This window comes from Lagopus muta, chromosome 1, assembly GCF_023343835.1.
Source record: "Lagopus muta isolate bLagMut1 chromosome 1, bLagMut1 primary, whole genome shotgun sequence".
Taxonomy (NCBI): Eukaryota; Metazoa; Chordata; class Aves; order Galliformes; family Phasianidae; genus Lagopus; species Lagopus muta.
The window spans coordinates 65,201,493-65,228,769 of NC_064433.1; the positions used below are offsets into that span (position 1 = coordinate 65,201,493).

At 37.6% G+C, this 27,277-nt stretch overlaps 1 protein-coding gene across 17 annotated transcripts in view; it reads left to right on the forward strand.

The window, feature by feature from the left end:
• Positions 1 to 27,277, forward strand: part of SOX5 (SRY-box transcription factor 5) — a 637,312-nt gene that overhangs the window by 394,394 nt on the left and 215,641 nt on the right. For all 17 annotated transcript variants that reach the window (XM_048933367.1, XM_048933363.1, XM_048933368.1 and 14 more), the window contains one exon: positions 21,637 to 21,847. In XM_048933367.1, the coding sequence (XP_048789324.1) occupies positions 21,637 to 21,847 (211 nt within the window). The remainder of the gene's footprint in view (positions 1 to 21,636; positions 21,848 to 27,277) is intronic.

Consider the following 27,277-nt stretch of genomic DNA (forward strand, 5'->3'; position numbering starts at 1 on the left):
GGTTTACAGCCTCTTCGAGCAGAGATTACTGCTTTATCTTGTCATACTAAATTAACGTGGCAGCACACTGTTAAACAGTGGTGACCTCTTCATCTGTGGAAATTGCTGCCTAGAGGAGAGATGGTATTTAAGACTCTCTCCCTCTGCCTCCCCTCCCCACTTTCTCCCCCTCCCTCCCTCTCTTTCTCTTTCCCTCCCTTTATCTTGTCTTTTTTTTTTTTTTTTTTTTTTTTTTTTTTCCCTGTAGGGCCCTCAGGCGTTTTTGGGTTAGGTTGTAACATTAAAGACAAAAAGAAAGAAAGAAGGGGGGAAGGGAAAGGCTTTTAACATCAAGGTGACAACAGCTATGTGTTAATTGGGCCTTTGTTGTTTGATTAATAGCCACTTTGGTGTAGAATATGAAGACGGTTGTTTGGACAACTTTCTAAAAATGACATGTCCTTTCAGTAAACTGGGATTAAACAGTGTTCTCTGGTCTGCACATTTTAACTCCTTATTGTTACGGCACTCAGCCCTACACGTGCTGTTATTCAGGATCAAGCTGGCTCTTCCAGCACTTTCCTCACCTGGCGCACCTGGAGGTGGCTCACCAGGGGGGCTGTCCAGGTAGCCGCCCTCCTGCCCGAGGGTTGATGTGATGAGGATATCTCTGAAATGTTATTTCAACTCCTGTTTCAGACTGTATCAGAGGATTTTTAGTATTCAACAATTCTAGAGATACTGCTAAGCAGGAAAAGGGCTGCAGGCCTTTCATTAGACTGGCAGTGTGATACAGAAAACCAGGAGGAGTAACTCTCATGTCCTTTTCAGTGAACTGAGGCAATGAAGGAGTGTATCATCTCCTCCTTTGATCGGGTATTCTGTTCCCAATTTTTCTCTTTACTGTGCAGTGACTCATTATGGGTCCAATCCAAAGCTCTTAGAAGTCAATATAAAGACTGCTTTGTCTATTAAAGCGTTTGGATCAAGACCCCCGTGACCTTAGGCAAATTGTTGCCAGTCTGCATTACACAGGGACTGCTCCAAAAGTAATGTCTCTATTTTATTATGTTGGCCCACAACACCACAGGCAGTTGTTGGTGGTATGGCAGCAGAGGTTGAACCTTCTCACCAATATTCCACTAAGTTCTGTTGCCACGCAACAGATGGCAGCAGAGAGGCAGTCAGAAAAAATGGCATCTGACATGGAAGTGAGTATGCAGCAAAAGTGTGTCATTTAATTCCGCCATGCAGAAAAAATGGCACCCATTGGCATTTGTTGATGCTTGCTGAATGTTGATGGAGACCAAACAGTGCATGTATGAGAACACTGAAGTGGAGGATTGCACATATCAGCATGGGGAAAGGGTGGTGAAAGACTAGCCGAGTTCCAGACAGCCATGTTGATTTTTACTGCTGGTGACTGTGCTGCAAAAGAGTGTGTTGTAACAGAGAGTTTGCCCTATCAAATAGCGTTATCGTGCTCTTTGTATCTGATGTAGTTTCCATGGAAATAAATAGGAGGCATTACTTTCAGAGCTACGTGAAGTGTTTTGAAATTTGCGGGCATAGGATTCCAAAGGACTAATTTCTGCTGTAGTTTTTATAAGTAGTTGAGAGGCCAGGTAAAGTCCAGTTGGCAGTGTAGTATTGGAGATAGTTGTATGTACTGAAAATTGTAGTGTTATGGCTGCATCTTTGAGATAAGGACTCCTTCTCTACTCTTCCTTTGCTGGATCTTTTAGTGTTTAGCATGTTCTGTTCCCCTGTTGTTGAGGTTCTAGGTGATGAGATAAGGTGCTTTTACTTCAGAAACTCAGCACTGATTCTGGGCCGCCATGGGTCTTCCATTACTTCAGTCCTCTGAAGAAGGTTATGTAAGTGTAATGATCTGAGATGAAAAAGGGCTTGGAGATCATCTAGCTTGGATTTTCACTTGCTATAGACAGTTGTTTCTTACTGTGAATTTCTTGAGCTGCCACCTACACAGATTCATGAAAAATTCTGTGCATTTTGTATTGTACATTTTGTATGTAACATTTTCAGAGGCAAGCTTTTATTCACTTCTTTGAGATGCCAAAGGAACTTATTTTTGCAGCAGAATATTTGCCATTTGAGATGCGATGTATCTGTGAGCACTGATGTTATCATTGTTTTCTTTGGATGAATTCTGAAGGCCATTGAGCTAAGCACTTATAATAGAGATATGTTGCAGACTTCTTGATTTATTATTTTTAGAAATCGATGCATTTGATAATTTATGTACAGCTTACAGAGGCCACGTAAGTGGCTCATCAATCAATCAACAGCCAGCAAAAATGAAAGCTAATGAGCTCATTTCAGTAGCAAGTTGCTCATTAGCAGGTGGGCTCACTGATCTTTCAGGTTTTCCAGTTCAAATTCACATGTTCTTGTAAGGATTAGCTTCCTTGAAAAGAACGAAACAGAAAAAGAAGGCATGGCAAGCTTTTGAATGTTCTCTCGTTGCTTTTGGCATATACATTCATGGTAAATGCCTGATATTGGGCAGCCAACTAGCTGTCTGCTGGGCTAAATCTTTACTGTGGTACCAACAACTTCCACCAGCTGAATGCTGAATTTACTGGTGCATTTACAAGATATGTGGGAAGAAGAATATGGAGGTCTCTTCTCCGCTTTTGCGTAGGAATCTCTACATTCTCAGCACAGCACTATTCTCAGCACAGTATTTTCAGTCCAAGCTTTCTCCAGCTCAGTGTCCAATGAGGGATGCTAGAAACTGCCTCACTGTGCAGAGCTAGACAGGATGTGTTTCCCCCATTCACAGTCCACACAGTGGCCATTCTGGTCAGGTAGCACAAGGCCTATGTCCTTCCCTCTCCAAATCAAATTTATTTGATTCCTTTTTTGATACATTTTGGTCATTCCAGTATGGGTTTTGGAGGTTGCACACAAAAGTGAGCTTGTTTGGCCCAGTTATTATCCTTATCAATAGAGATACCAGGAGATGGTTAGACTTGGGAATTAACCTTCCCCTTGTGAGTACTCTAAGTGGCAACATTAAGCAGTACTGTGGGTCTGTGTGCTAGGACGCTTAACTGAGCAGGGAACTGTTTTTAGCTTTGTGCGCTAATATTGTACATTGCTGAGCAGCCTTACCATTGCTTTTTTTTCCTTTTACTAAATAAATTCATTATTCATCTTTTTGAAAAGCAAAAACACTAGTTTAGTTACCAAACTTTTGATGTAAAATGCAATTTTTTTTCGTTTTTTATGTTACCTTTATACATTAAAAATAATGTATAAATATAAATATACGTATATATATATTAACTATCTCCTATAGACATGAGAAATATTGTGCTCTCGATCAGAGAGGAAAAAAATGATTCTTGACAGGCGGTTGCCTGCCTTTCCAAAGTATTCTGCAAAACGACTCTTGAAATGTTTTTAAAATACATATATTTTTAGGACAGATTTTCCAAATCTCAGGAATAGATTTTCAACTGCCCGATTTGGCTTTAAATGAGTTGGCTGAATCAGTTTCTTTTTCTTTTAAGTAAGTCTATAAAGCTTTGATGAATTTGGCTCATTGTTTAGCACTTATCTCATGAGTAAAGCTTGAGAGGTTTGGCTTGAAACTTACCAAATCACATCTCTGGAAAATGGCCCAAGCCTATTGATTTATTTGGGAAAAAAAAAAAAAAAATCCAAAGCAAAACATGACCAAAAAAAACCCTGATCCAGCTTCGTGAATAAGTCCCTTACAGATCTGTATAGCCCCTATTGAATCAATCTGTTTCTCACAATATATGAGCCCTACATTTTATAGAATTGCAGGGCTGAGAAAGGACTGCAAGAAGTCATCCGATCCCACCTTCAGTCCAGGGATCAACTGCACTAATGTCATTTCCACCAGGTAATAGTCTGATTTCCTTAAGTTACTTAGTGTAGGAGAGTTACTACTGTCTGTCCAGCGTATTGCTATATTTACCATTAGAAAGTTATTTCCAGTGTGTAACTCAAATATTTTCTGTCAGTTTTATCTCATTAACTTCTGTTCCTGTCACTATGGCAGGAATAACTGCGTTCCTCTTTGTAGCAAATGTTTTGTGTTTGAAGTTTGAAATCACATATCCTTTTCTGAAGCTTTTCTTTTGGTATGTGGAAGTCATCTCCACCATATTTTTCTTAAAAACTTTACTATTTTGTTGTTTCTGTGACACGAGTGGTAGTGGAAATTGTAAGAACAGATAATTTTACATTAATGGCGGTGACATCCATCTGCAGCAGGTGCATCTGAGATGCTACCAGAAAAGTCCAGTAAAAATTCCAAGTAAAACCAGACTCGAGATGGCTCCGTCACTGCTTCATAAACTGTACTGAGTAGTGTTGTTCTATTAACTTGCAGCTAAATCCTCTCTGGTCCTGCCCTGTCTATTCAGCTGTGGTTAAATTTTGTAATGGAAGGAAGGCTTTGTGTGTCACTGTCTTTTGCTTAGTTCCCTGGCAGAAGCCATGTTCTAGGGCTTCTTAGCTTTGCCGAGCTATGACTGCAGAGCTGCAGAATAGCAAAACGGATTATAGAGCCTCTTGCATATCAAAAGAACTGCCAGTGAAGGCTGACTGCTGGAGCTTTTCATACAGGGAGGAATAGGGAATGTTGAGTCTCAAGTCCCAGAGTGAGTTTCCAAGACAAGGAATCAGCAGGGAGGAAATCTTTTAAATTTAAGACATTTGATCTGTAAGTCAATGGGGAAAAAATAAACATCAGACCTCATGATATCAATTATCTGAGTCACATTTAAAAAGTACTCACTCCTCTGAGCATAATTGTTTTCATATGAACAAGATAAAGTGTATGACAGATTTAAAAATCAAAATACATTTCCTTTTATGATCTTCAAGAAATTCACTGTTTGTACAAGCTGAAATAAGAAGGTAACGGCTATAATGAGGGTTGTACTTTTCTATATTTCATGGATTTAATAAATCCCCTACTAAATGGAATTATCAACTCGATCTTCTCACTTTATTACAAGACACTTAGTAGAAATTGACTCTAGTATCAGTCAACAGTTCTCTTTTTACTGTGTTTTGGGCTACTTGCTTGTGGGAAAGCCACGTTCCTCTTCAAGGCAATTTCTTCTGCCTTGTCTCTCTGTTTTTACATTTTGAGATTTTGTCTCGTGACATATGCATTTGAGCCGTCTTGACATGATAGCTGTTTGTGCTCATGGAACTTGTGTTTCACAAAGCTGTGAAACTAGTACTGAACTAAAGGAAGAGCACAGACTAGATTGTTTGGTGCCTACCACAGGTTTTCTGGAGATCTGCTACGGTAACTACTACGGGAGTGGTGAATAGTTGGTCAGTACTTCCCATCTGTGCTCTCGAGAGAGGCTGGAGATAAGTCTGGGTTGCCGTGGAAAAAAGGAGTATGCTTAACTGCCAAAGGAAAAAAGAAGCATATGAGACAAGATGGCAGATGGATGAAATTTCCAGTTGATCACGAATTCATCTTCATGCAGGGCATACTTACTAGAGGCATGAGTGAGCGAGCAGAAGTTGGTTGTGTAATGTGTGCACATCTTGTGATGTGCTGCTAAGCCCCTTCCACCTCTGCAGTAGCTAAATCAGACTTTCAGACTTGTATTCTTCCCTTCCCCCTCAGTGTTAGGATAAACAGTTGAACATTTGAAATTGAAACAAAATGAGTATATTTCACGGAAAATAGACAAATAGTCAAAATTGACTCTGCTTTGCCTGTTCTCTCCTGACTGTTTTTGGTGATGGATTTTGGGCAAACTCCCTTCTTTTTTGAAAATGTGGAGAGCTATTGCAAAGAGTCAAAGTAATTGATGGCAGATGACAGCTGCTGATAAGCAGCTCAACCTCATGCCTCAGTCAGATAAAATTTCACAACATAAGGATATAGAATTTTTTCAGAATTAACAAAATTTGAAGACCACATGGATATAAACCGCTCTAGGTTCTGTAATAAAACAAGTCAAGTTTATGCAATGGTAGGAATTTTACAATCAGCTCACCAAATAGGAATGTCTTGAACAGGTACAGTTGTCATGATGAAGCAAAAAGCACAAAATAGTATGTGTGACCATATGTGTCAGAACTCTTCTGAATTTTCTATATGTGTTTCCGAGGGAAGTCTTTGAAGCTGCTTATAAATAGAGGAGGATATTAGCATATATTACTTTCAGAAAAGAAGATGGAAATTAAGAAAAAAGAAAAAAAAATCTCTGACATTTTGTCGAAACCAACTTGAGTTAAGGGACAGTCCTTTAAAATGAATAGCTGTGTTAAAAACTGACTTGAAGACTTGCCCCAGGAATAGTAGGAAATAGCTCTTCCTCACTGGCAAAGGATCAGTTTGTGCTCTTACAGTTTCGTTTTTCACTTCCAGAATTATCAGTTCTCTGTCGGGTACTCTTTTGAACTGTTTTGATAAATAATTGTACTTGTGAAGGTTAATGGAGTGTCAGTCCCTTATTTACTCTCAAGTCAAATGTGGTGCATGCTAGTCAGAAGTGTAGCTCATGCTTCATGACCGGTTGACCTTAACGCTGTAAAGTGTGGTTATAGTCAGATAAATGACTGTAAAAATGACATTAAAGGGTCCCACATTTTCTGTCTTGCTGTGGCTTTAGAGGTCATATTTAGTTGCATAAAAATATGATATTTTTATTAATTGCATATAATACTAACTTAACCTGAGGTTTAAAAATAAAGCAATGTCCTTTTTGCCTCATGTCATCCTTAGTAATAAACATTCTGCAAATTGTACTTAACTGACTATTTTGTTGATGATATGTCTGCAGAGTAGAGACCAGTTCCTTCTTTCGTAGCTGCATCAACTTTTTTTAGAGCTAATGGTAGCAAAAAAAATATAGTCAGTAAGGCAGGCATATAGACATGAGTCAGAAAATACGTGGAGAGTAAATACGTTGAATAACGATGACATTTAAAAGCTACTGTTATGCTTATCCCCATATATTGTTGGAGGTTCACGTTACTGAAGCAGAACACGTAAATGTAAATTTCCACGTAAATTTCCATGTAAAATTCTAGTAATCTGTGCCAATCTAAAATTAATGCAATCCTTGCAGTCACAAGGATGGCTAGGAGTTTACAAAGACTGCTGTGTGTTTTCCAGTTTATTTTCATGGGTATCCTCTGTGCTGCTCTAAGAGAGTGCTTATTCTCATCAGTGCTTGAGCAAAAGAGAAAAAAAACAACAGAAACGACTATTTCTTTTAAGAAATTTTCATAGCTAATTCTGGTCACATTTTATAAAGCTTGCAGCATGCAGTAGCTGACCTCTCTGGTACTAAGCCTAATTCTGGTAGTTTCAAGGAAGAAAGTCATGCTTGTCACTGAAGTGAATAATAACCGTGATGAAAAATTAATAAATTTGCACACAAAGACTTAAACCAAAATGTGTTCTGGAAGTGAGACTTCTTGACTGCTTAGTCTTCTGAACAAGTCAACCCATGGTCACTGAAAATAATCTGTGGAGGTAAACGCAATTTGCTGGTGGAGATCTTATGAAACTCTTGCTAGCCAGTCAATATTCTAGCTAGCTTCTTTAGATAATTATGTGCTGAAATCAGGAGAATCAGGCTGATGATAAGTGTTTTAGTAGAATAATGATTACAAAAGGATGTTGTTTTACAGTTCTAAGGAATTCCTATTTAGTCACTGAATTTCTAAAAGATATAACTACACCCCCAGTTCTATTCCATGAGCCTTCCTAATCCTAGTTTTTCTCCTTTGAAGGTGATATTTTGATTGATTAGGGTGTCTGTGATTTCCATATCCTTTAATCTTTTCACATGATCAACAGCTTATGTGATAACATTATCTTGATTTATATAGGCCTGGAGCGAGTTTGAACCACCATCGTAGGGATTTCTGTATTTTTATAAATCCAGTTTCTAAGTCATCAGGGAAAACATTGTGTCATGATAAAGTTGTATAAAACAGAGTTGAAAAACGAGACTGGGAGAGTACCAAAGTTTTTAACTTAGCTTTTATATAAGGCCTGGATGGAAGGAAAAAAGTATTTTGCATTTTTAAGAATGACATAAACATGCATGCCAATTAACACAGGATACTGATGAAAGAAACAAAGCTGTCATATCACAGCCATTACTAGCATTAATAGCTGTGAGCATACCTATGATGATAGTGTATGAACTATTCAAGAAAGCAACCCATGACCAGATTTAACTCATGTTGCAGCGTAGTGTCATCATAACATCTCCCTACTGCATGCTTCAAAAATGTCTTTGAACCTCAAGTTGCAAGACAGTGTGTGGTATTTGAACAACAGAAATGTAACACCAAAACATACTGAGATGGGCTTTATTAAAATATGTAAGTGCAACTTGTAGTAATGTTAAAGATACTGTAAGAAGGACTGGATGTCTTTCAGATGGACTGGCCTTGCCGGAAAATACCTTCTGCTTGTTTGTACCTTGTAGCATAGTTTCTCCTTATCATAGAATTTGCATGGGATTTGCACTACTGTTTCACGTAACTGAATTTAGGGAAAGTATTTCTCAAGTGTGTAGTCTCCACACGTGTGTACATCTGAAGATTTTAAAAACCTATGTCAAGAATATTTATATAACTCTTCTGTGACGTCTAATTTCATATGCTGAAGAATAGAAACACATAGACCAGAATAGAAGGAAGAAAAACAAGTAAACTCTCTGAAATGTAATGTAAATGTTTTATATATTTATATATACGTGTGTATGTGTGTGTAAATTTAGATATGTTTGAGGGCTGCTCTGAAAGTAATATCTTTTATTTTATTATATTGGCCCACAATGCCAGTCGGATGTTGGTGGAACGGTAGAAGAGGCTGAACCTTCTGCCAGTATTAGGTTACATGTTGTTGCTGTGTGACAGATGGCAGCAGAGGGACAGTCTGACAAAATGGCGTCTGGCATGGAAGTGTGTATGAAGCAAGGGTGTGTAGTTAAAGTCCTCCATGTGAAGAAAAAATGCACCCACTGACATTCATCAACACTTACTGAACATTTATGGAGACCTAACAGTGGATGCAAGCACAGTGAGGCGGTTGGTGGTGTGTTTCAGCAGTGCCAACAGGAATGTGAAGACAAACCACATTATGGATTGCCATGCAGGTTTTTACAGGCACAACATATAGGCTCTTTTCCATTGCTGGCAAAAATGTATAGCTAATGGTGGTGTCTGTATTGCAAGAGTGTTTTGTAGCTGTACTCTAAAATAGTATTATTGTGCTCTTTTTATCTGTTGTAGTTTCCATATAAATAAATAAGAGGCATTACTTTTGGAGTGATGTACGTATATTTTAAAAGAAGGAATTTGACTCTTACAACCAAACAGCTTGCCTTTGTGTTCACCCCCTTTCTGTGCTTAAGGTCTCACATGCTCAATAGGAGCTTTTTAATTATGTTTCCCTGATTGATATTGCTAAATATAATGATATAAATAAATAAAATGTAATGCAGAGAACATTTTATTATAATTCTCCTGTACCTCAGCTCACTGTGCTGGCAAGCATAGTGACACCTGGCTGGGTTGTGTCCTGGGACTCATTCTTGACATATTTAAGGCGGGGGGGGGGGGGTGGGGGAAGAAGCAGATTTTGCAAAATCATTCTCTATTAGTCAACCAATGCTTCGTCATTCCAAAGTAGGCGTACATTCTTTCCAGTCAAAGTGGAGAAACTTCAGTTTTTCTTGTTTGGATTGGGCAGTTCTATGAGTTTTCCAGCATCACTTCATGATGACTGAAAACTACAGGGAATACTCAGAAATCAGTGATTCAAAGAATAGCTTCGAGAAGAAGGGCTAATTCCAGCAAAATGTTATTCCTTCTCTGCTAACGGTGGGTTTTAATTATGACTGTAGAGGACTAGATGTTCTTTGGGTTATTTTGCTTGTTTGTGAACACTGTATATAACAGTGGGCTAGACTGATTGGTAAAGGAAATGTATAGTGGGCCTAATATACTACAGGGATATTATTATAATTTAAAAAAAAAAAAAAAAAAGGAGAGACAATGAGAATGAACTACTTTAAAGCTAATAAAGCTTATTTGTATTAGTCAGATTAATTTAGGTAGGTGATAAGAAAGGGGAGGAAAACCAGCTGTTCTGTACAGTTTGATTACCGTATAATTCTTAATCAGGAGTCTCACGACATCTCCTGATATCATCTTATCACAAAGGTCTTTTCATAGTGGGCAATATAGACCACTGTCTGCAGTTTAAAGGAACAGGAGAAAGAATAACTGATCCCCGGAGTGAGAGGAACTGTGAATCCATCATGAGTTAGAGTTTGTCTGTCTTTTTCACATCAATCAAACACAGTCTAATCTTGCTCCAGGGGTGGGAGTGTCTATGTGCATTTTAAATCTTGTTTAAATTGTGCTTGAATGAACTTTAGAATAAGTCTTAAATGACTTAAATGGAGTTACGCTGTTCCCTGCACAGGACACAGTATTGACATCTGAGGTATACTAAGAGCCAGAAGAGTGAATAGAGAACTGGTATGCAGGAACCTTTGAATGTTGAATTAGCTTGTTTTGGAACCTGGCAAGTCAGTACATGTCATTTCCAAGTTTACCCTGTATGTAATATCACAAAGATATGTTATGGGGATTAACTTACAAGTTTTGGAGTCTTATACATACTACTGTGTATCAATGCTACGTGAATTGACTTCTATCATTAATTTTTATTATTTACTCTGATATATGTGGCATTCTCTGATCAAACACTGTCTTCTCTTGGGAGTGCATAAGGTTCAAATAAGATTGGTTTCTCCTCTGAAACATCTTCTGTGGAAAAGACTTCGTGTGAAGGTTTTTATTCTGTTTTATCAACACAGAATTTCTCTCTATCTTCCTTCCTTCCTTCCTTCCTGTCTGTCTGTCTGTCTTTTTTCTCGTGCAGTCTTCCTTCCGAAGCTAAGAGAACTATTTTGGTTTATATCAGAATTCCAAACTCTGTTTCACTAAAATGATGGAACAGTGACTGATAGAAAGAGAATCAAGTAACAAAGGACATGAACAGAAGAGCAGGTGAAATAAGTGTAGGAGAGAAAATAAATCTTTTAATAATCGGTGAAGAGGATGAAAATGGTTATTCCCTGGAAAATTCCATAAATTATTGTTTTTGTAGACATTGCTTAACAAGAATTTTATGAGATTAAGCAGAAGACAGAAAGTAATTGGTCTAGAAAAAGCAGGTAAGATAGTGGGGACCTAGCATAAAAGCAGATCCATGAGCCCATGAGCCATCTGCTGGGTGGTGTGCATTTCAAAAAATGACGAGGACATACATTTTTCTGAACCAGTAGGACTAATTTTGAAAATTTATATTCTACGTGTGGTGTCCTATACAGCAGTGAATTCCAGTGGAGACACTGGGGCTGCTTCTCAAGTACCTATTTGATGTTGATAATTGTTTCTGGTCCTTCTAGAATATGGCAACTTACAGGAGATTGTTTTCAAGAAAAGGGCTAGTTTGATACTAATGTCTATGGGGGAGAAGTTGATTTTGATAGTTAAGATGCTCTAAAGGTCGAATTGTAGTGTTCTGACAAGCAAAAGAACAATACGTAATAGAAATAAATAAATAGATGGGAAATATGTAGAGCAGAACACGATTATTTGAAGACCATAGGGGATGTAGTCACACACCTGCCCTTCATGTTGGATATATGCAAAAGTCCTAAATACTAATACTATAGTATATTGGTATTTGATATATTGATACTAAATGTGTAGGCAAAGATCTTCTAAAGTATAAAGAACAAGTAATGCAAAAGAGTTGATTATTGGACATGGCATGAAATTCAGACTGCAAGTGTGTGTGCATTAGAAGAGACTTCCTTCATAGGACGTTTCATGCATGTCACCCGTTAGCCTTGACGTCAGTGTTGTTTCATTAATTAAAACAGATGAAGTAACTATAAAAAGAGAAAGATAGTAATGAAATAAGTTGCTGGGAGGTAGGTAGAATTATGTTGTAAATATGGTTTTATTTTGCTACTAGAAAGAGGAAGATATGGTGAACGCCAGAAAAAGGTGAATATCTGTGAAGTCACAATCACAGATATCATCAGAATTCCTTCTGGAGGAATGATAGAAGTTCCTAGGACAGCATATTCTTTGCAGATATCCTTCATTATAGTATGTTTTACCTCACCTTAGTTTGCTAGCAGCATCTGTCTCTTGCATTATTCTAAGGTGGCTGGTAAAAAATGAACTGAAAGCAATGTACTTGTAGTAGTCCTTTGCCTGCTGGAAGCTTGCTGGTTCTGGGTATGGTATGCACAAGGCAGCAAGCACTAATGGCATTTTAGAAAGATGGAGAAGCAGATATGTTATTCTAGAAGTTTGAACAAGTGAAGTATAAAAAAAAGTAAAATTTCCAGTGGTGCACCAGGGAGAATAGAGCCATAATATCACAGAAATCAAGAGGAGAACTGCGTGGCAGGAAATAATCAGATGTAATGTTACAAACTGATGCAGCCGGATAAAGCAATCCAAAACACAGATAATCAATGGGACTAAGGCACTCAGAAAACAGTGATGCTGAAAAAGATTTGTGTGTTTAAAAAAAAAAAATAAAAAAATAAAAAATTAGATATGAGCTTATAATGCAGCAAGGTAGCAAAAAAGGCAGCAACAAGGAAGTAATTGCTCTTCTTGTAACTGTGCTAAGATTACATGTGAAATGTTGTGTTCATTTCTAGCCACGTTGCAGAAGTCAGCAAATTGGAGGGGTTTCAGATGCAAGAAACAAATGATTAAAGAGTTGTAGGACCTGATTTGTGAGGGAAGTCTGAAAGAAGGGGGGCTAAATATGGGCTAGTAATAGGAAAGTAAAAATATGCAAAGTGGTGCAAAGGCTCTCACAGAGAAATGAAATGGACCACAGCACTGGAAGAAGCAGCTGTGCAAGAAGAGTTGGGGTGAAAGGAAGCAAACATGAGGCAGTGTTTGAGAGTAGTGAGAATTTCTGGTTTGTTTTTTAAACTGTGTACAGTATTAATAGTGAGAATGGGAAACCTCACTGTCTGAGGCATTTTACTAGAGCAAATGCCATCTTCCAAACTGTTCTCAGCACAGAGGACCCAATTTTGACCAAACTCTAAATGGTGTGTGAGTAGAGTTCTTCACTCCCTTCTCTTCTCAGCCACCCACACCAAGGAATGAGGTGAAATACAGCTGCTTGGTATGATTCTCTGTGGGCTGTCAGAGAACATATGAGATGATCTTACATTCATTTCCTAGCTGTAGATTGTGGTGAATCATTGTATGGAAGACAGATAGCTGGAGACACCCATGAAGTCATTGCTAGCCTATTACTTCTATTTTATTTTATTACTAAGTACTATTCAGATGGTCCCCTTATTTGAAGGAGTTAGCACAGACAGTGAGTTTGTTTCATAGTAAGAAAGCAGGTGATGAAATTGTTGTTGATGCTCAGTGTAGTTTTCTAGCACTTTGAAAAATGGAATTGTTGTATGTGGCTAGTAAGCGTGGATTTTTACAGAGATAATTGTTTTATACTGCATGATTTCCAAACTATTAGAAGGATTTAATGTATGCTGAAGATTCTACCAAGCTGTTTCGATAAGTAGTCTTATTTTTTGTTTAGCAAGGTCTTAAGGGTGATCTTTAGTCCCCCAGGGAAGACATCATAAAAGTCTTAAAAGTGCTTTTACAGAGTTTTATTTATTATTTTTTAAGCATAAAGATTACTAGCAAGAAGATAACAAGGCCATCATAGTACAACATGTTCTTTGTTTTTGCAGGTTATAGCTAACATATTAGGAGTTCTCAAAATACCACTTTTGTTTGTTAAGTATTTTGAGAGCAAATAGATGTAATCCTGTGTTACATTCTTAAAATGGATTTTGCTGGAGGAAGAAATGGTAGGAGAGATCTGGTCTGAGGATGTGTTGTCAGGAATTAGGGTGCTAACTACGTTTACCCAATATAAAGTGATTGTTAATATTTTACCATTCTTAATACCTTCAATCTGTAGAAAGATTTGCAGGCCTTTTGGATATAAGAATGCTTCATTGCAAGAGGTGGGCTAAAAACAGAACCAAAATCTGAAGCACAAAATAAGTAAATGAATTGTTAGATATCCAGTGTAAAAAGGCTCTAAAATTTACCTCATAATATTTTCTGATTTTTTTTTTTACACTTCAGACTTACACAGGTTGGATATCATTCTTTGATTTGCAATAAATTGAGTAGAAATGGTGGGATAAGCAGTGAAAAATACTAAACTTCTGATGTATAATTGGGGATGGGCTGGAATGAAGATCTGCAAAAGCAGAAGAAATGTTTGTCTTAAAGCACTGTTTATCAGATTGTGCTCTGTGCTATAGATAACCTGATAGTGGTATGTTGAAGATGTGCAGAGGGTCAGTCATTCACACTGTGCTGGTTCCAAGTCTTGTTTTCAGGGACCTGTAATGAAATCTGTGGGAATTAATTGAATATATATTGTATATTTTCAAAAATTCTCTTTGGCACCTCCTTTTTCTTTTGATACTGAAACTCCTTATGTCCCTGCTCCTGTGTGCTGTATATTACAGAGGGTGAAGTTAGAAATAAATTGTGAAACAAATTAAAAGTTATTCCTTCTGTGTGAATGCAGCCAATCAGTTTCTAACAGCCCATCTCCAAAGCTTGGAATTGTTTGAAATCTTCCCCTGCTCATACAGTTTTGACAGCTGAGTGTCATGGAATTTGGTTAAAAAAAAAAAAAAAAAAACCAACAAAAAAAACATAAAAAACCCAAAGTGTTTCAGCCTTAATGTTGATTATTGTGGGGTGCTGCTTGATACATGAGAGCTCCCAGTTTTGGTTTCAATTGATTGGCTGCAGTTCACTGCGGAGTAATGTAAGAACTGAGTATTTATTGTATAAAGATGAAAATACAGCTGCCATGAGGCTTTTGCCCAATAATCTCTATGCTTTTTGCCTCAGTTATAGAAACTGTCCTAATCTGCAGGAAATGTATATTATTGTCTCAGTTCCACACGTGGAGGAAAATTGTAGGAGAAAAGAAAACATGATATGGCAGAGTCTGTAGAAGAGATGGTCTTTTTGAGCTTCAACTAATTTTCAGTAAGGTTCATAGATGTCAAACACTGGAAATACCTGCTAGTCTTCTCACTGAAATCTCTGCGGGATATCTCCTGCCTTATCAAAAGGAGGTCATTAATCAGATACAGAACTTGGCGTCAAATAAATACCACCTGAGAGATTACCACCAAGAAGTAGTGATCATTGCTGGGAAAAAAAAAACCAATAATAATAAGGGTGGTACCAAGCCATTAGCATTTTAAATGGAGATGTGGATGGGACCAGGCTTTTGTAAGTCTGGTGGTTGATAAAAATTCCAAAATATGGAACTTGGAGACTCAAATGGATCCTAGTAGTAAAACCAAAACAAAATTTAACTGGAGTGTATTTCATTGGACGCTAGCATGATCAGTGCCAAAAGAAAAAAAAAAGTGTCTCTGTTTAGTGTGTTCAGTCTCCCTGATTCAGGTAAAATGCTTACTTCTCTGCCATGATGACCTCTTCAGGTGACTCTTCAGCCCCATTCATCAACTTCTTCACTCTCCATTACATTTCAGTACCTCCTCATTAAAATCTCTGTCCTAAGGAAAAAAAAAAAAAGAACACCCACATAAGAATAGCTATCAGTTTGCATGGCTCTGGTTGCAGAACCACAGCCTGAGGATGTTCTAGGTTTGATTATGTGACACCTTTCAACATCTCCTTTATGCCTCCTCAGATTGTGCACTTGTCAGTTCCTAATTCCTAATGGTGTATTTATCTCCTCCTGAGTTGTTTTATTTTTTCTTTTTTTTTCTGTTTATTTCAGTGTCTGTGCCCTTTTACATGCTGTCTCCTCTTCCTCTCCATATTCTCCGTTGTTTCTTTTACATCTCCTTGGGGATCATTCTTTTCAATCACTGATGAGCAACTTTGCTCTATGAAGTAAGCAAATAGACACAAGACCTATTTAAATGTAAGGTAGAAGCATAGAAATTCTACAGTTAGAAGGAACTGTGTCCACTGGGGTGCTTTGAGGAACATACATTTCATCTTCCTGAAGGTGCCAGGTTGCCAGCCACCACAAACCACATAGGATTATGATAATATCTGCACAACAGCCCTATGGCACAGAACACAGGAGGGAAGAATTTTCAGAGTCACTTAAGTGATTTAGAGATATGATGCCCATTGAAAGCTGATGGTACTTGTGCTGCTAAAGTTAATTACTTTAATTAAGGCAAAAATCCTAAATAGAAGGGTAAAAGAAAATAAAAGATCATTCTTGCATTGTGAATATTGTATGTGTGTTTTGTATCTTTTAAACCTTTTTAAAAATAGTGGAAATGTCAAGTTTTGTTTTTCCCTTAATTACTGGTGGACCTCCTGTGGGCACTAGGAGTGTTTTATAGCTTTCAGATTTTCACCTGAAGTGGTTACATTGCTGGATCTTTAATATAAGCTTTTAGGGAATTAATATCTATTAACTAAAACAAAAATAAATAGCAAGTGGAACAAATCTGCTTAAGAATCATTTGTTTTCAAAAGTGTGAAGCATTCTGGTTTTTGATTGTCTTATGTCACACTCTTATCAGCTTTCTGGTCACTATGGAGACTATAAAACTGTGTAATGTAAAAAGCAGAGCAAAAAAAAAAAGAAATTTGCTTTCATGTCTTCTTTACACATTATAAAAGAGCAAAGATTGGGCAAAATTCCAGCTTTGAAAAAAGAACCTGTTAGGTAGCTTCTGGGATCACAGGCTTCTTAAAATCAGACAATATCAGTGTTAGTTTTAAAGACTCAAGTATTTTATTCCAGGTGTTCTTGGTTGCAAAGCCAAGAGCCTGATTCTCATACTTTTTTTTTTTTTTTTTTGCTGCAGATGCTGTCTCCTTGCATACCATATGGTGATAATTAACAGTTTCAGACTTAGTTTAGGGTTGTCTTCTGCTTCGAATATCGGTTGGTTTGGGACAAAAATTTACTGTCAGAGAAACACAGTTGGCTTGAGTGTAATTGCAGACTGCAATAAAGTGCTTGTCTAGATGGGATGGAGAAGCTGAGATCAATTTGGAGCATTAAGTGATGCTTTGGAAATCTCACTGAGAACAACCTATTTCTTTTTGTTAGGCATTTTGCTGTCCCTTTTTAGAGTTGGAATTGGTCTCTGCTGGACCCAGAGAAAATCTGAAAGATACAGTTGGAATGAATAGGAACCTTTAACAGCAAAATGTTTGCACTTTTTATGAGAGCAAGGGTAACATTGTGTAATCTTTAAAAAAGATATTGCTCAGTGAGGATAAGTCCATTGTCCAGTGACATGACTTTTCCTGTCAATCACAAAGGTGACAAGGGGGCTAGATTAAGTAAAGCTTGCTCAAGATTAACAAAGGAAGATTATTGACCTCATCCCAAAAGGGCAGAAGCCTGTTTTATCATTAAACCTTGGAAGAGTTATTTCCTTCATAGGTGGAAAGCTGTTTGGCGATACAACGGCAACTCTCTTGCAACCGAGCAGGTCTTCCTCTGGGTTCTAGCTTGAGAGGGAAGCAGAAGACAGAACGCGTGGTCTGGTCCTTTTTGTTATTGTGGGGAAAGAAGGTACTGGGTTATCTCAGCCAGCAGGATCTCTCTAGGTCTGTCGGCCATTCCGAAGTGGGAAAACCAAGAAGCAGCAGCATCAGGTGTGGGTGAGTATAGTCCCAGGGCAGGGTTTTGGGACATGTAGTGCCAGCTCGCATTAGCAGAGAAATTTGCAGCATAAATAAGCAACCGTCCCTATCCATGGAGCAGCTGCTGACTGCATCAAACCACTCTGGGATTAACAGAGCCAGAGGCTGCAGTGTAATCACACTTGAACAGGTGAAATGGTTGCAGCTGAGGGAGGAGTGATGGTTTTTTTTTACCCCTTTTGGTGTTTGAGCTTTGTGTGGCTTTATGGAATCCACTTTAACATGCCGCTAGTAGATACTCACGTCCTTAATACCATTTGTTACAGCGTTGTTGCTTTCCTCCCAGGTAACTAAAAAAAAGTTGTGTAAATGTGTTCTATCAAAAAAGGAAACTGTTAAATCTCACTTGTTACGGGGACCTGCGTTCTAGGGGATAAAGGTTGGGCTGTTGCTGGGATAGCTTTCCTGCCGTTAAGGATTTCTCGGGATGTTTTCAGGGAGATGGTTAAACTCATGTCCATCATTTCAGAGGAGTTTCCTTGCTGAACGTTTTTTTATATAACTATAAGATGAGTAAGTTTTTTATTTGGAAGTATACTGTTCTGTTGCATTGTTTTTTGGTTTGGTTTGGTTTGGTTTTTGTTGTTACAGTCCAGAATCCCTGAAATTCCTTTTTCACTACCTCCAATAATGACTTAAGAAAGAACAAAATGAACCAAGGGGATGTAAAGTGAAAGCCAATAAAATAGCTGAGCATTTCAGATGACTGTTCTGAATGACAATAAAAGAACCATGGACAAGTGGGGAAGGCACGTTCTTGAGCTGATACACCAGAAGTGTACATGTTGGACTCTCATCACCACCAGTAGCTGATGTGCACACTCATCCCCTGCTAAGGAAAGGAGAGGATTCCTCTTAGATTGCAAATCACGCAATGAATGTGTGATTGCTACAGATCTTCTTGAATGAATAATTCACTGGTGTACTGTAATTTAGCCCACTGAGATGTGATTGCAGCTGTTCCCCTACTGTATATGTTTTGATTAAGTGGAGTGTATGTTAAATCTCACAAGTGTATAAATAGCCCACATATGTGATACGCAGGCACTGCATACATGCGCACATAACAGCAGTCTAGGAAAATAATTTGCTTTGGAGTTGACTACTTTAGATATATTGTTGAATCTATCATTTATCTTCTAAAAAGTGCTCAGGGCACTTCCCTTTCCTATCCATCCAGCTATAGAGTCTTCCTAATGGTGATTCTGTGTAAATGCTTTGAGTTTGCGATTTCAAGACCTTTACTATGTAAGGAAATAGTTGCTTTGTGCCTATTTCACAGGTAGGAAATGGAAATGCAGAAACAAAAGTGACTTTTCACGTGGTTGCAGAGAACAGTTCAAAAAACAAGAAGCTGAGTGTAACTCACAGACTGCACTTCTGTCCTTGCCCTGCACATTTCCTCTTCCTCAGAATGGAGACAGCAAATTTTTAGAGATCCTAGAAGTACTGACGGGGTCCATTTCAAAGCCAAGCAGTTTGAGAGTTCAAAGATCACCTTCTATTAACTTGCATGTCCCTCTAGATCTTACGTGCTTATCTTTCTTCTCTTATAATGAACTTGTCGTATACACAGAATAGATTTCTACGTATGAAAACACTTACCTGTACTCAAAATGTGCATAGAAACCACAGTGATAATTTCTGAGATTTAGACAGCTGTTGTAATTCCTTTGTGTTTGTGTCCGGAGTGTGACATATAGAGAAGCACAAGTGTGTGTCTTCGGTGCCCATTCTGAGAGCTGATAGCTGGGAAAACAAGGAACTATATTTTTTCTATAAATAACTGATGGTACAGGTGGATTTAAGTACTGTAACTAAGGATGGTATTTGGCTTATGTGTCTTTGAAGTGTGAACCAGAAAGCAGCTTTCAGGATATTTCCTCTTTTGGAGTTGTTCATTGGAAAAAAAGTACTGCTTGATGAAAATGGGTTTGAATGTTAAATAAGGTCTGAACAGATCCTCTAGTCCACTGTTTTGCTCATCTAGACCAGGATTAAAAAACATTGTTTCCTCAGGTTTATACATTAAACCAACACAACCACCACCAACATTCAACTACGACTCACTTTTGACATCCCCTGTTCACAACTAATAATATTTCAACTGCGTGACAAAAGCGGAGGGAGTTTTGAGAAAAAGAAGAGCATTTCTGTTGAGTTGGAAATTTTTGGGGGGCCTGGTCAAAAGCTCATTGACGTCAGTAGAAAGTCTCTCATTAACATCACTGGGTTTGGCTTTTGGGGCATATGACGGCCCAGATTGTAATCTCAGCTAAATCCGATTCTGTTAGGGAATTTATTCACTAGTATAACACATTCAAGCTGCTCAAAATTGTTTGCACTAAAAGTTTTCTTAACCAGCGATAATCTTTTTGCCATTCTTAACCAGCAGTCATCTGGTCAGTCTTTTTGACAAAATGAAGTAATCTTTGAAAAACAAATGCATTGTTTGTATCTTCCATGTTGCTTTATTCAGATGTTATTAAGATCTTTTTTTAGCAATTTACATTCTACTCATGAAAGATCTCTTTTTTTTTTTTTTTTTTTTTTAACTGTAATATTGAGGCTTAGGAAACCAGAGATAATAAAAATTAGTCAGGAAAAAAAAAAAAGGTAAAAAGGTAAAAATGTAATGCGAATCACTAAAAATGGAAAATGCCTCTCCTTCATACTCTGTAAAATAAAAACAAGGTGAAAATTACTGAGACACTTTCAACCAACTCTGTGATTCAGATCAGAGATGATCCAATGACTTTTTCAGAAATAATATTAATTAAACATCTGGAATGCAAAGGTGTAAGGAAATAAGATAAAATAATGAAAAAAACAAAAGTCTTGAGAATCTGATCAAAATAAAATCTGTTAATGTTTGCAGTCTTGTGTTATGCAGTGAGCTTTGTTTAGAGACACTGGCCTAAGTTTTGCAAGATAGATGGCATATGTTAGCAGAGGGGGGAAAAAAAGGAGTTTAGAAATGTGTACAAAAGGATATGAGAGATAAAAGGGAAAAGGAATATGGGCAGAGAATATTGCTTTATGTTGGAGGGGGACACTCTCACGTTAATGAAGGCGAGTTTGAAGATCTGGAACCAGTTTTGGTTTCCATTAAAATTAATGAGTAGACCTCTGTGGACTCGCACGTGAGGAGGATTGTGTGTATATTCTGGGAAGCCATAGAGTTTTGTCACTGTGCCGCCAGTGCAAGTCATTAGGCCACCTTTGTGAAAAATATTGTCTCTACAAGAAATAAAGGTGTAAGAAGAAAGAGAGAAATAGAAAATCAGAAGACAGAAAACAATTGCTTCATCCCTTAGAGATAGGAGAACTACTTGAACTGTGTGTTAAAATAAATCATATGATGAAGGGCATTTAATATTTGATTACTGTTTCATTTCTTACAGCAGCTAGCCATCATGGCATTAAGTACTTTATAAAGTCAGGAAATTAATGGTCCTTGTAAGAATTGAAGATTTTTTCCAAAGAAAGCTGTAAAAGAACAAACAATTAAAGGTAATCAATATCATTGTTATTAGGAAACCTACAAGTACAACACTTCTTGTCAATTAGGGAAAAACTGTATTTTATGTTTCTCTCTTGCAAGCTGATCTTTGTTCACTTCAGCCTGTAATCTTGGTTTATGCTTTATGGATAGGCTTTGTTCTGGGTGTTTTTGAAGCATTGCATGCTTTTTTAAAGGTTTCAACAGAAGAACAAACAGCAATGAACTCGAAGAACAAAGGACTGTTCTTTCTTACCATCTTTTTTTTTTTTTTTTTAATCTTTTCTTAAGAAAAGAAAGAAATGTTTCATCTCATTTTTCTCTTCTTTCAGGAAGTTGATGGCAATAAAGTGATGTCTTCATTTGCCCCGCACAACTCATCTACCTCACCCTTGAAGGCAGAAGAAGGTGGGCGTCAGAGTGGAGAATCATTGTCCAGCACAGCCCTGGGAACCCCTGAAAGGCGCAAAGGGAGCCTAGCGGATGTTGTAGACACCCTTAAGCAAAGAAAAATGGAAGAGCTCATCAAAAATGAACCAGAAGGTAAGGCCTGGGAAACTGGCCAAAATTTTCTGTTTTGTTTTCTCCAGATTCTCTGGATATGTACACTTTTTAATCTTCCTATTTTCTGCTCCATTTACTTCTTCTTGCTAGCAGAATTGAAATAAAGAACTCATAGTACTTGTCTACATTAGAGATAAATTTTAACTGTATCCCATCATAGCTAATATTTTTAGCTTTTCCCAAATGGGAGGCTTTGTCTGACATACGGTCTTTTTGTCACAGATGCAATAGACACAGTATCCTGTTAACCTCCTCAATATGGGTACAGTGAACATTTTAATTTTAACAGTTTGGAGGTCATTTACATCGCTCCACACCCTCTACCCCCCTACCATTTTTAGAGCAAAAACGGTGTTATCTGCAATGTCATGTGTGTGTGTGTGTGTGTGTGTGTGTGTGTAAAAATATCTGGTAGGCATGTCATTATTTGAAAGGTAAGAAGTTAAATTTGGAATTTCTGCATCATGTCGTTCTCTATTTATCTGTAGTGCAGGGTACAATACAAACAAGCACAGCACAGGTTTTCTCTGTGTTGCTTCCAGCCAGCAAATTTCAACCCAGGCACATAGGAGTCACTGCTTGAGAATCAGTTTCTTTTTGGAAGTCCAGTCAGTTTTAACGCCGTTTGTGCTCTGTGCACTGAGACTAAGACCCAGCATTTTCTCTCTGAGAAGCTACAGAGCAACTTTAAATAAGATTTTCAGTTCCTGTCCTTTTGAGGTAGAATCAAACCCCTGACTGGATGGCGAGGTTCTCATATAACTTCCATAAGTATCTAGCATGCATATTTACAGCTGGATTCCCAAGAGTCTTTAGACCAGTTAGTGTTCTGTGAACTCACTGAGCCTTATTCCCTAATGCACAATAATAACAATTAGTTTTCATTCACACCTGCCTGTCTTGTTGTAGAAATGTATTTCAAATGTTTAAAAGCATGGCCCTCAAAGCCACCTCTGTGTTTAAGTATGAATTGGCAGCACCCACTAGGAAAATCTGCGTTCTGGAGTGAAAATAAGATTGCCACACTGTGACGAAATGAGCATGACGGATTGTAAATTAATCTCTTCTTGACTGGAACACACAGTTTGGCTCTGCTGGGAAACAAAGTCTTCATCTGAGCTATTTTTTTGGAATATCACGTAGAATCATAGCATTTCATTTTGAGTTTATGCTGACTTAATGGCCAGTGCCATGACCCATCTTGTGCTTTTGATTTGAAAGGTTCTGAATATAGTATAGAGAGGGAAAGGGAGACCAGACTTCTATTTGAGAGAGGAAAGATCAGAGGCTTTCGTGTTGAGTATGAGGTTGTACCAGCTGCACAGCCTCCATTGAGGAAAGGCCGCAGACAGCCATGAGAATGGTTACAGAGCTTGTGCATTATCTCAGCTTTACTAAAATGAAAATATACAGTACAAACAAAAGATCTACAGCTTTGTGAAGAGATTGGAAGAGAGGGGAGGGGGAGCAACCAAATGTTGGGCTTTGTAAATGCATGCAACAGAAAATCTTTTCTTCCCCCTGGCCATTGTTCTATTGTCTTTCAAAGGCCATTAAAATGAACAGCAGGTTGTGATGAAAATTTCATTAAGCCCTAGTTAAATCATTATGAGGGTGCCATATTCATGTCTACTTACTCTCCATCCAGGAAAAAAATGAATAGGAAAGGTTGATTTGTTGTTTTTTTTTTTTTTCCTTTTCTCCTTAAAAGAGAACTAACAAAAGTTCAGAACTTAGAAGAGAATGGGAAGTGGAACATGAAACAAAAGGAGGCCAGAGAGGTGAGCTGGCTAGGAAGAAAATTATACTTGCATAAGAGCATTGAAAGGTGGTGAGGGACAAATACATCATTTTGACAAGTCTCCCTCCCCCTTCTCTTCAGTCAACATGATTGTTTTCAGAGTGGCTAATTAAAAAATATACTTCTGGGTACAGATGGCAAGACTGTTCTTAAGAGACTCTCATATCTCCATTGATAGGAGTCTCTTTCCCTAAAAGAATTATGTACTACTACAAGTACAATGATTTTTTAACTCTAGTTCATCTCTACTTCTCATGTCTTCCTCATGTAGTGCTGTAATACAGGTGTCAGTCATCACTGTTCGCTGGTCAGGTGATTAGCACATTAGTGAATTTCCCTTTGAGTAAGATAAGGTACGAGTGGAAGCCTTTGGCAGTACACATAGGTAATAGTTCAAAATGTGTGTTTCAGTAATAATTTTTAGTCTTGCTTGATTGTGTGGCTTTGTAGGATAAGACCAAAAAGGTTGGTTAAGCTTTGCTGCATTACATCAACAACAATAATACAATATTTTATTTCTCTTTGGGAAGAAAAGGGAACATTTACACCAGCAACTGAGATTTAATTAAATCAATTTCCCATGGATCCTTCAAAGACCAGATAAGAGCCAGATTCCCATTCCTCTATGTACTCAGAAGTTTATATATTATTTAACTTGTACAATGGTCTGTGTTTGCTCTGTTTTTATTGTTTGAAATTGACTTCTGAATTACAGTGGGAAATGTGCTTTTGAAGCATTCTTTCAAATGTTTCTTCAAAACTGAAAAAGAAAAAAAAGAAAAAAAAAGAAAAAAAAAGTGCTGGGTAGACAGCTTTAGGTCTTGATCCAAACTTCCCATCAATCAGTGGAAGAACTTCTCTTTTCTTAAATGGCTTTTGAGGAAAAGTGAAATACTCCAAAATATTGATTCAGGTCTGACTGTTTCAATAAACTTTATTAACGTAAGGCAAATGGTTTTATTAAATTATGTTTGTTAGAAAGTAAGTTGACACTTTAATTCTTTTTATCAATAAATGATGAGCATTTTTACAGTGTTATGAAACATACTGCTCAGGGTGCATAAATACATACGTGTATGTATGCACATATGTGAGTACACACATGAGCCCACAGGTGCATTGAGAAAGGGAATCATCACTGTTCAAATAAGTGGTTTCCATGTTGTTTTGTTGTTTATAAGCCCTCAGGTCACGTTCCCTGTAGGAAGCCGTGCTACCTACTAATTCCTAAGAACTTTCCAAAAGCTTGTCACTTCCTTTTCTTCCCTGCATGTGCGTATGGTTTTGGTTTTCATAGGGATTTATACTTAGCTCTTAAGCCCATGCTCCTCTTTTTTTCCTGTAAACTTGCCATTTTACTTTTGCTTTATGAAAGTACATGATTGACAATGAGTCATGCTGACACACAGGCATGGAGTGTTTCAGTGAATCTAAAACTTGTGGAATTTTACTCATTGCTAATACAGCATTCATTTTTATTCTCTCAAATTCTGCAGAAAATCCTTATATGCAGCTTTAGTATTTAGGCCCCCAAAGGCATAAACCTATTACTGAAGTCACACAATGTTATTTTAAATGAAACATTCTGTCCTTTCTAACTTGAACTTCAGAAGAGGAGTCAGTCCCCTTTTATTCCTGGTATACAATAATGAAGATAATGGAGTGGGTTTGGAGAAGCCTTATATACTGTGACAGACCTCAAGCCCTTGCCCTGAGGGTCGTCTGCCGACCATGGGATTCTTTTTGCAGCTAAAATCATTAGGCGAATGAGATACAGGCATGTTTTTCTTCTGTTTTCTTAAGGCATCAGAGGATGGCAGAGACTCTCTGTCTGTCTGTTCTCTTCATTTGTAGAAATGAAATGGAAATCTCTTTGAAGTCACTGAGCTTGACACAAGTTCATGAAAGCAAAGACCAAAGCAGCCACTTAGCTTTTTCTTGCACTATTAATGGGATTGGATAGCTGTATATTAATTCATGGCTTGTGCTTCTGGAAAATTAAATCTCTGAAATCTCTGTAGCCTTTGCTCTGAACGTAGGACTTGGCTTCTGGAAAAAAACAAAAAAATATAGGCAAACAAGTAAGCTGTCTCCTATTTTAGGAGTGCTCACTGGCTCTTTCCATCTAAACTTTTAATTAGAAATCAGTTGTCTTTTTCAATTTTGTTCAAAATGTTTTCAAAAGGTTATATATCTGTCTGTTTGTCTTTAAAATGCCTGAGCTGTGACTTCTGAAGCAAGATCCATATTACTGTACAGAGTATGGAGAATTCTGGATAAAAAGGATCATATGGACATCTGCTTGACCACAGAGATTGTGCATACGAGTTTGTGCATTCATTCATCTGTACAGCTCATTCTTCTATAATAAGAATCTCTGACAATTCTGTTTTGCTGTTTAAATGAATACTTGGATTTTTTTTCTATAAATACATATGCACAGACATACATGTAAAGTGTATATTTATAAGTAAATATTTATATCAACACTCACACACAATAATTATGTATATATAGTGTTTAATATTGTTCCTACTCCAGAATTTCCATCTGCTAGTCCTTAGGTCTTCTGAGCAGGAACAATTAATCTCAAGTGTTTAGAAAGCAGATAGTATATGTGTATATACAGGGCTTCAACAAGCTGTGTGAGTATTAGATCCTCATCTATAGTAGTATACTGTAACACTGTAAGTAATCATTTTGTTGGAAAGAAAGTGATAAGAAAGATCTCTTGGGCCTGATTTTTGTCTTCTGAGCATCCTCTAAAGCCTATTTGTGTTTGATGTTTAAGTTTACATTATAAATCACAACACCTGTTCCTATGGTAATTTAAATGGCTGTTGTTTAAGCAGTTCTGTCTATGAAAGTGAGCCATATTGAATTCAAACTCTCTACTTGAAATAAGATCCCAGAATATCTCCTAATATTATCAAACTTTTAATCATCATATCTTGTAAAGAAGTCAAGAGATCTCCCTCTTCTTAAGCCATAAATTCTCGAGCAGACCATTAATGGACACAAGAAGAGAGTCCTTTGAAAGCAGACTCCAGTTTTTAAATCATGTCTGGTGAGATGGGAAGAAATAAAGTGAATGAATCCAGGAGAAAAGCCTCAGGATACTCTTATTGGTTGAGGTCTGAGTCTCTCTCATTTGGTTCTTCACTGTCCCTTTGACAAAGAACACGTCAAAGAGGCTTTGTAATGCTGCTTTACTGAAGGACGAATGAGGATAATTTTCAGTTGAGTACTTTTAAGTTTTGCTCATACACTCCTGCTGCTGTGGAAGGATGTTTCAAGTGCATCCATTGTGGTTCCATGTTCATCTACGCAGTCTGTCACCAGAAAATATGTCTTATCTTGAAGAGCGTGCCAGCATTAAACTTCCATGCCTTTCTTTCAAAGACACTGCCATATGGAAATGTGCATTCATATACTTCTGATTAAAAAAAAAAAAAGAAAGAAAAAAAAAAAAGATGACATTTATGAAATAGTCCTCTGCAAAGAAATTGCACTCTTAAATGCTGTGGTGGCTTGAACCTTTATTAACAAATGCTTTAACTCTGGAACAGAGGTAGCGTAGTTTGAAGTCCTGCCAGCTCTTGCTTGCT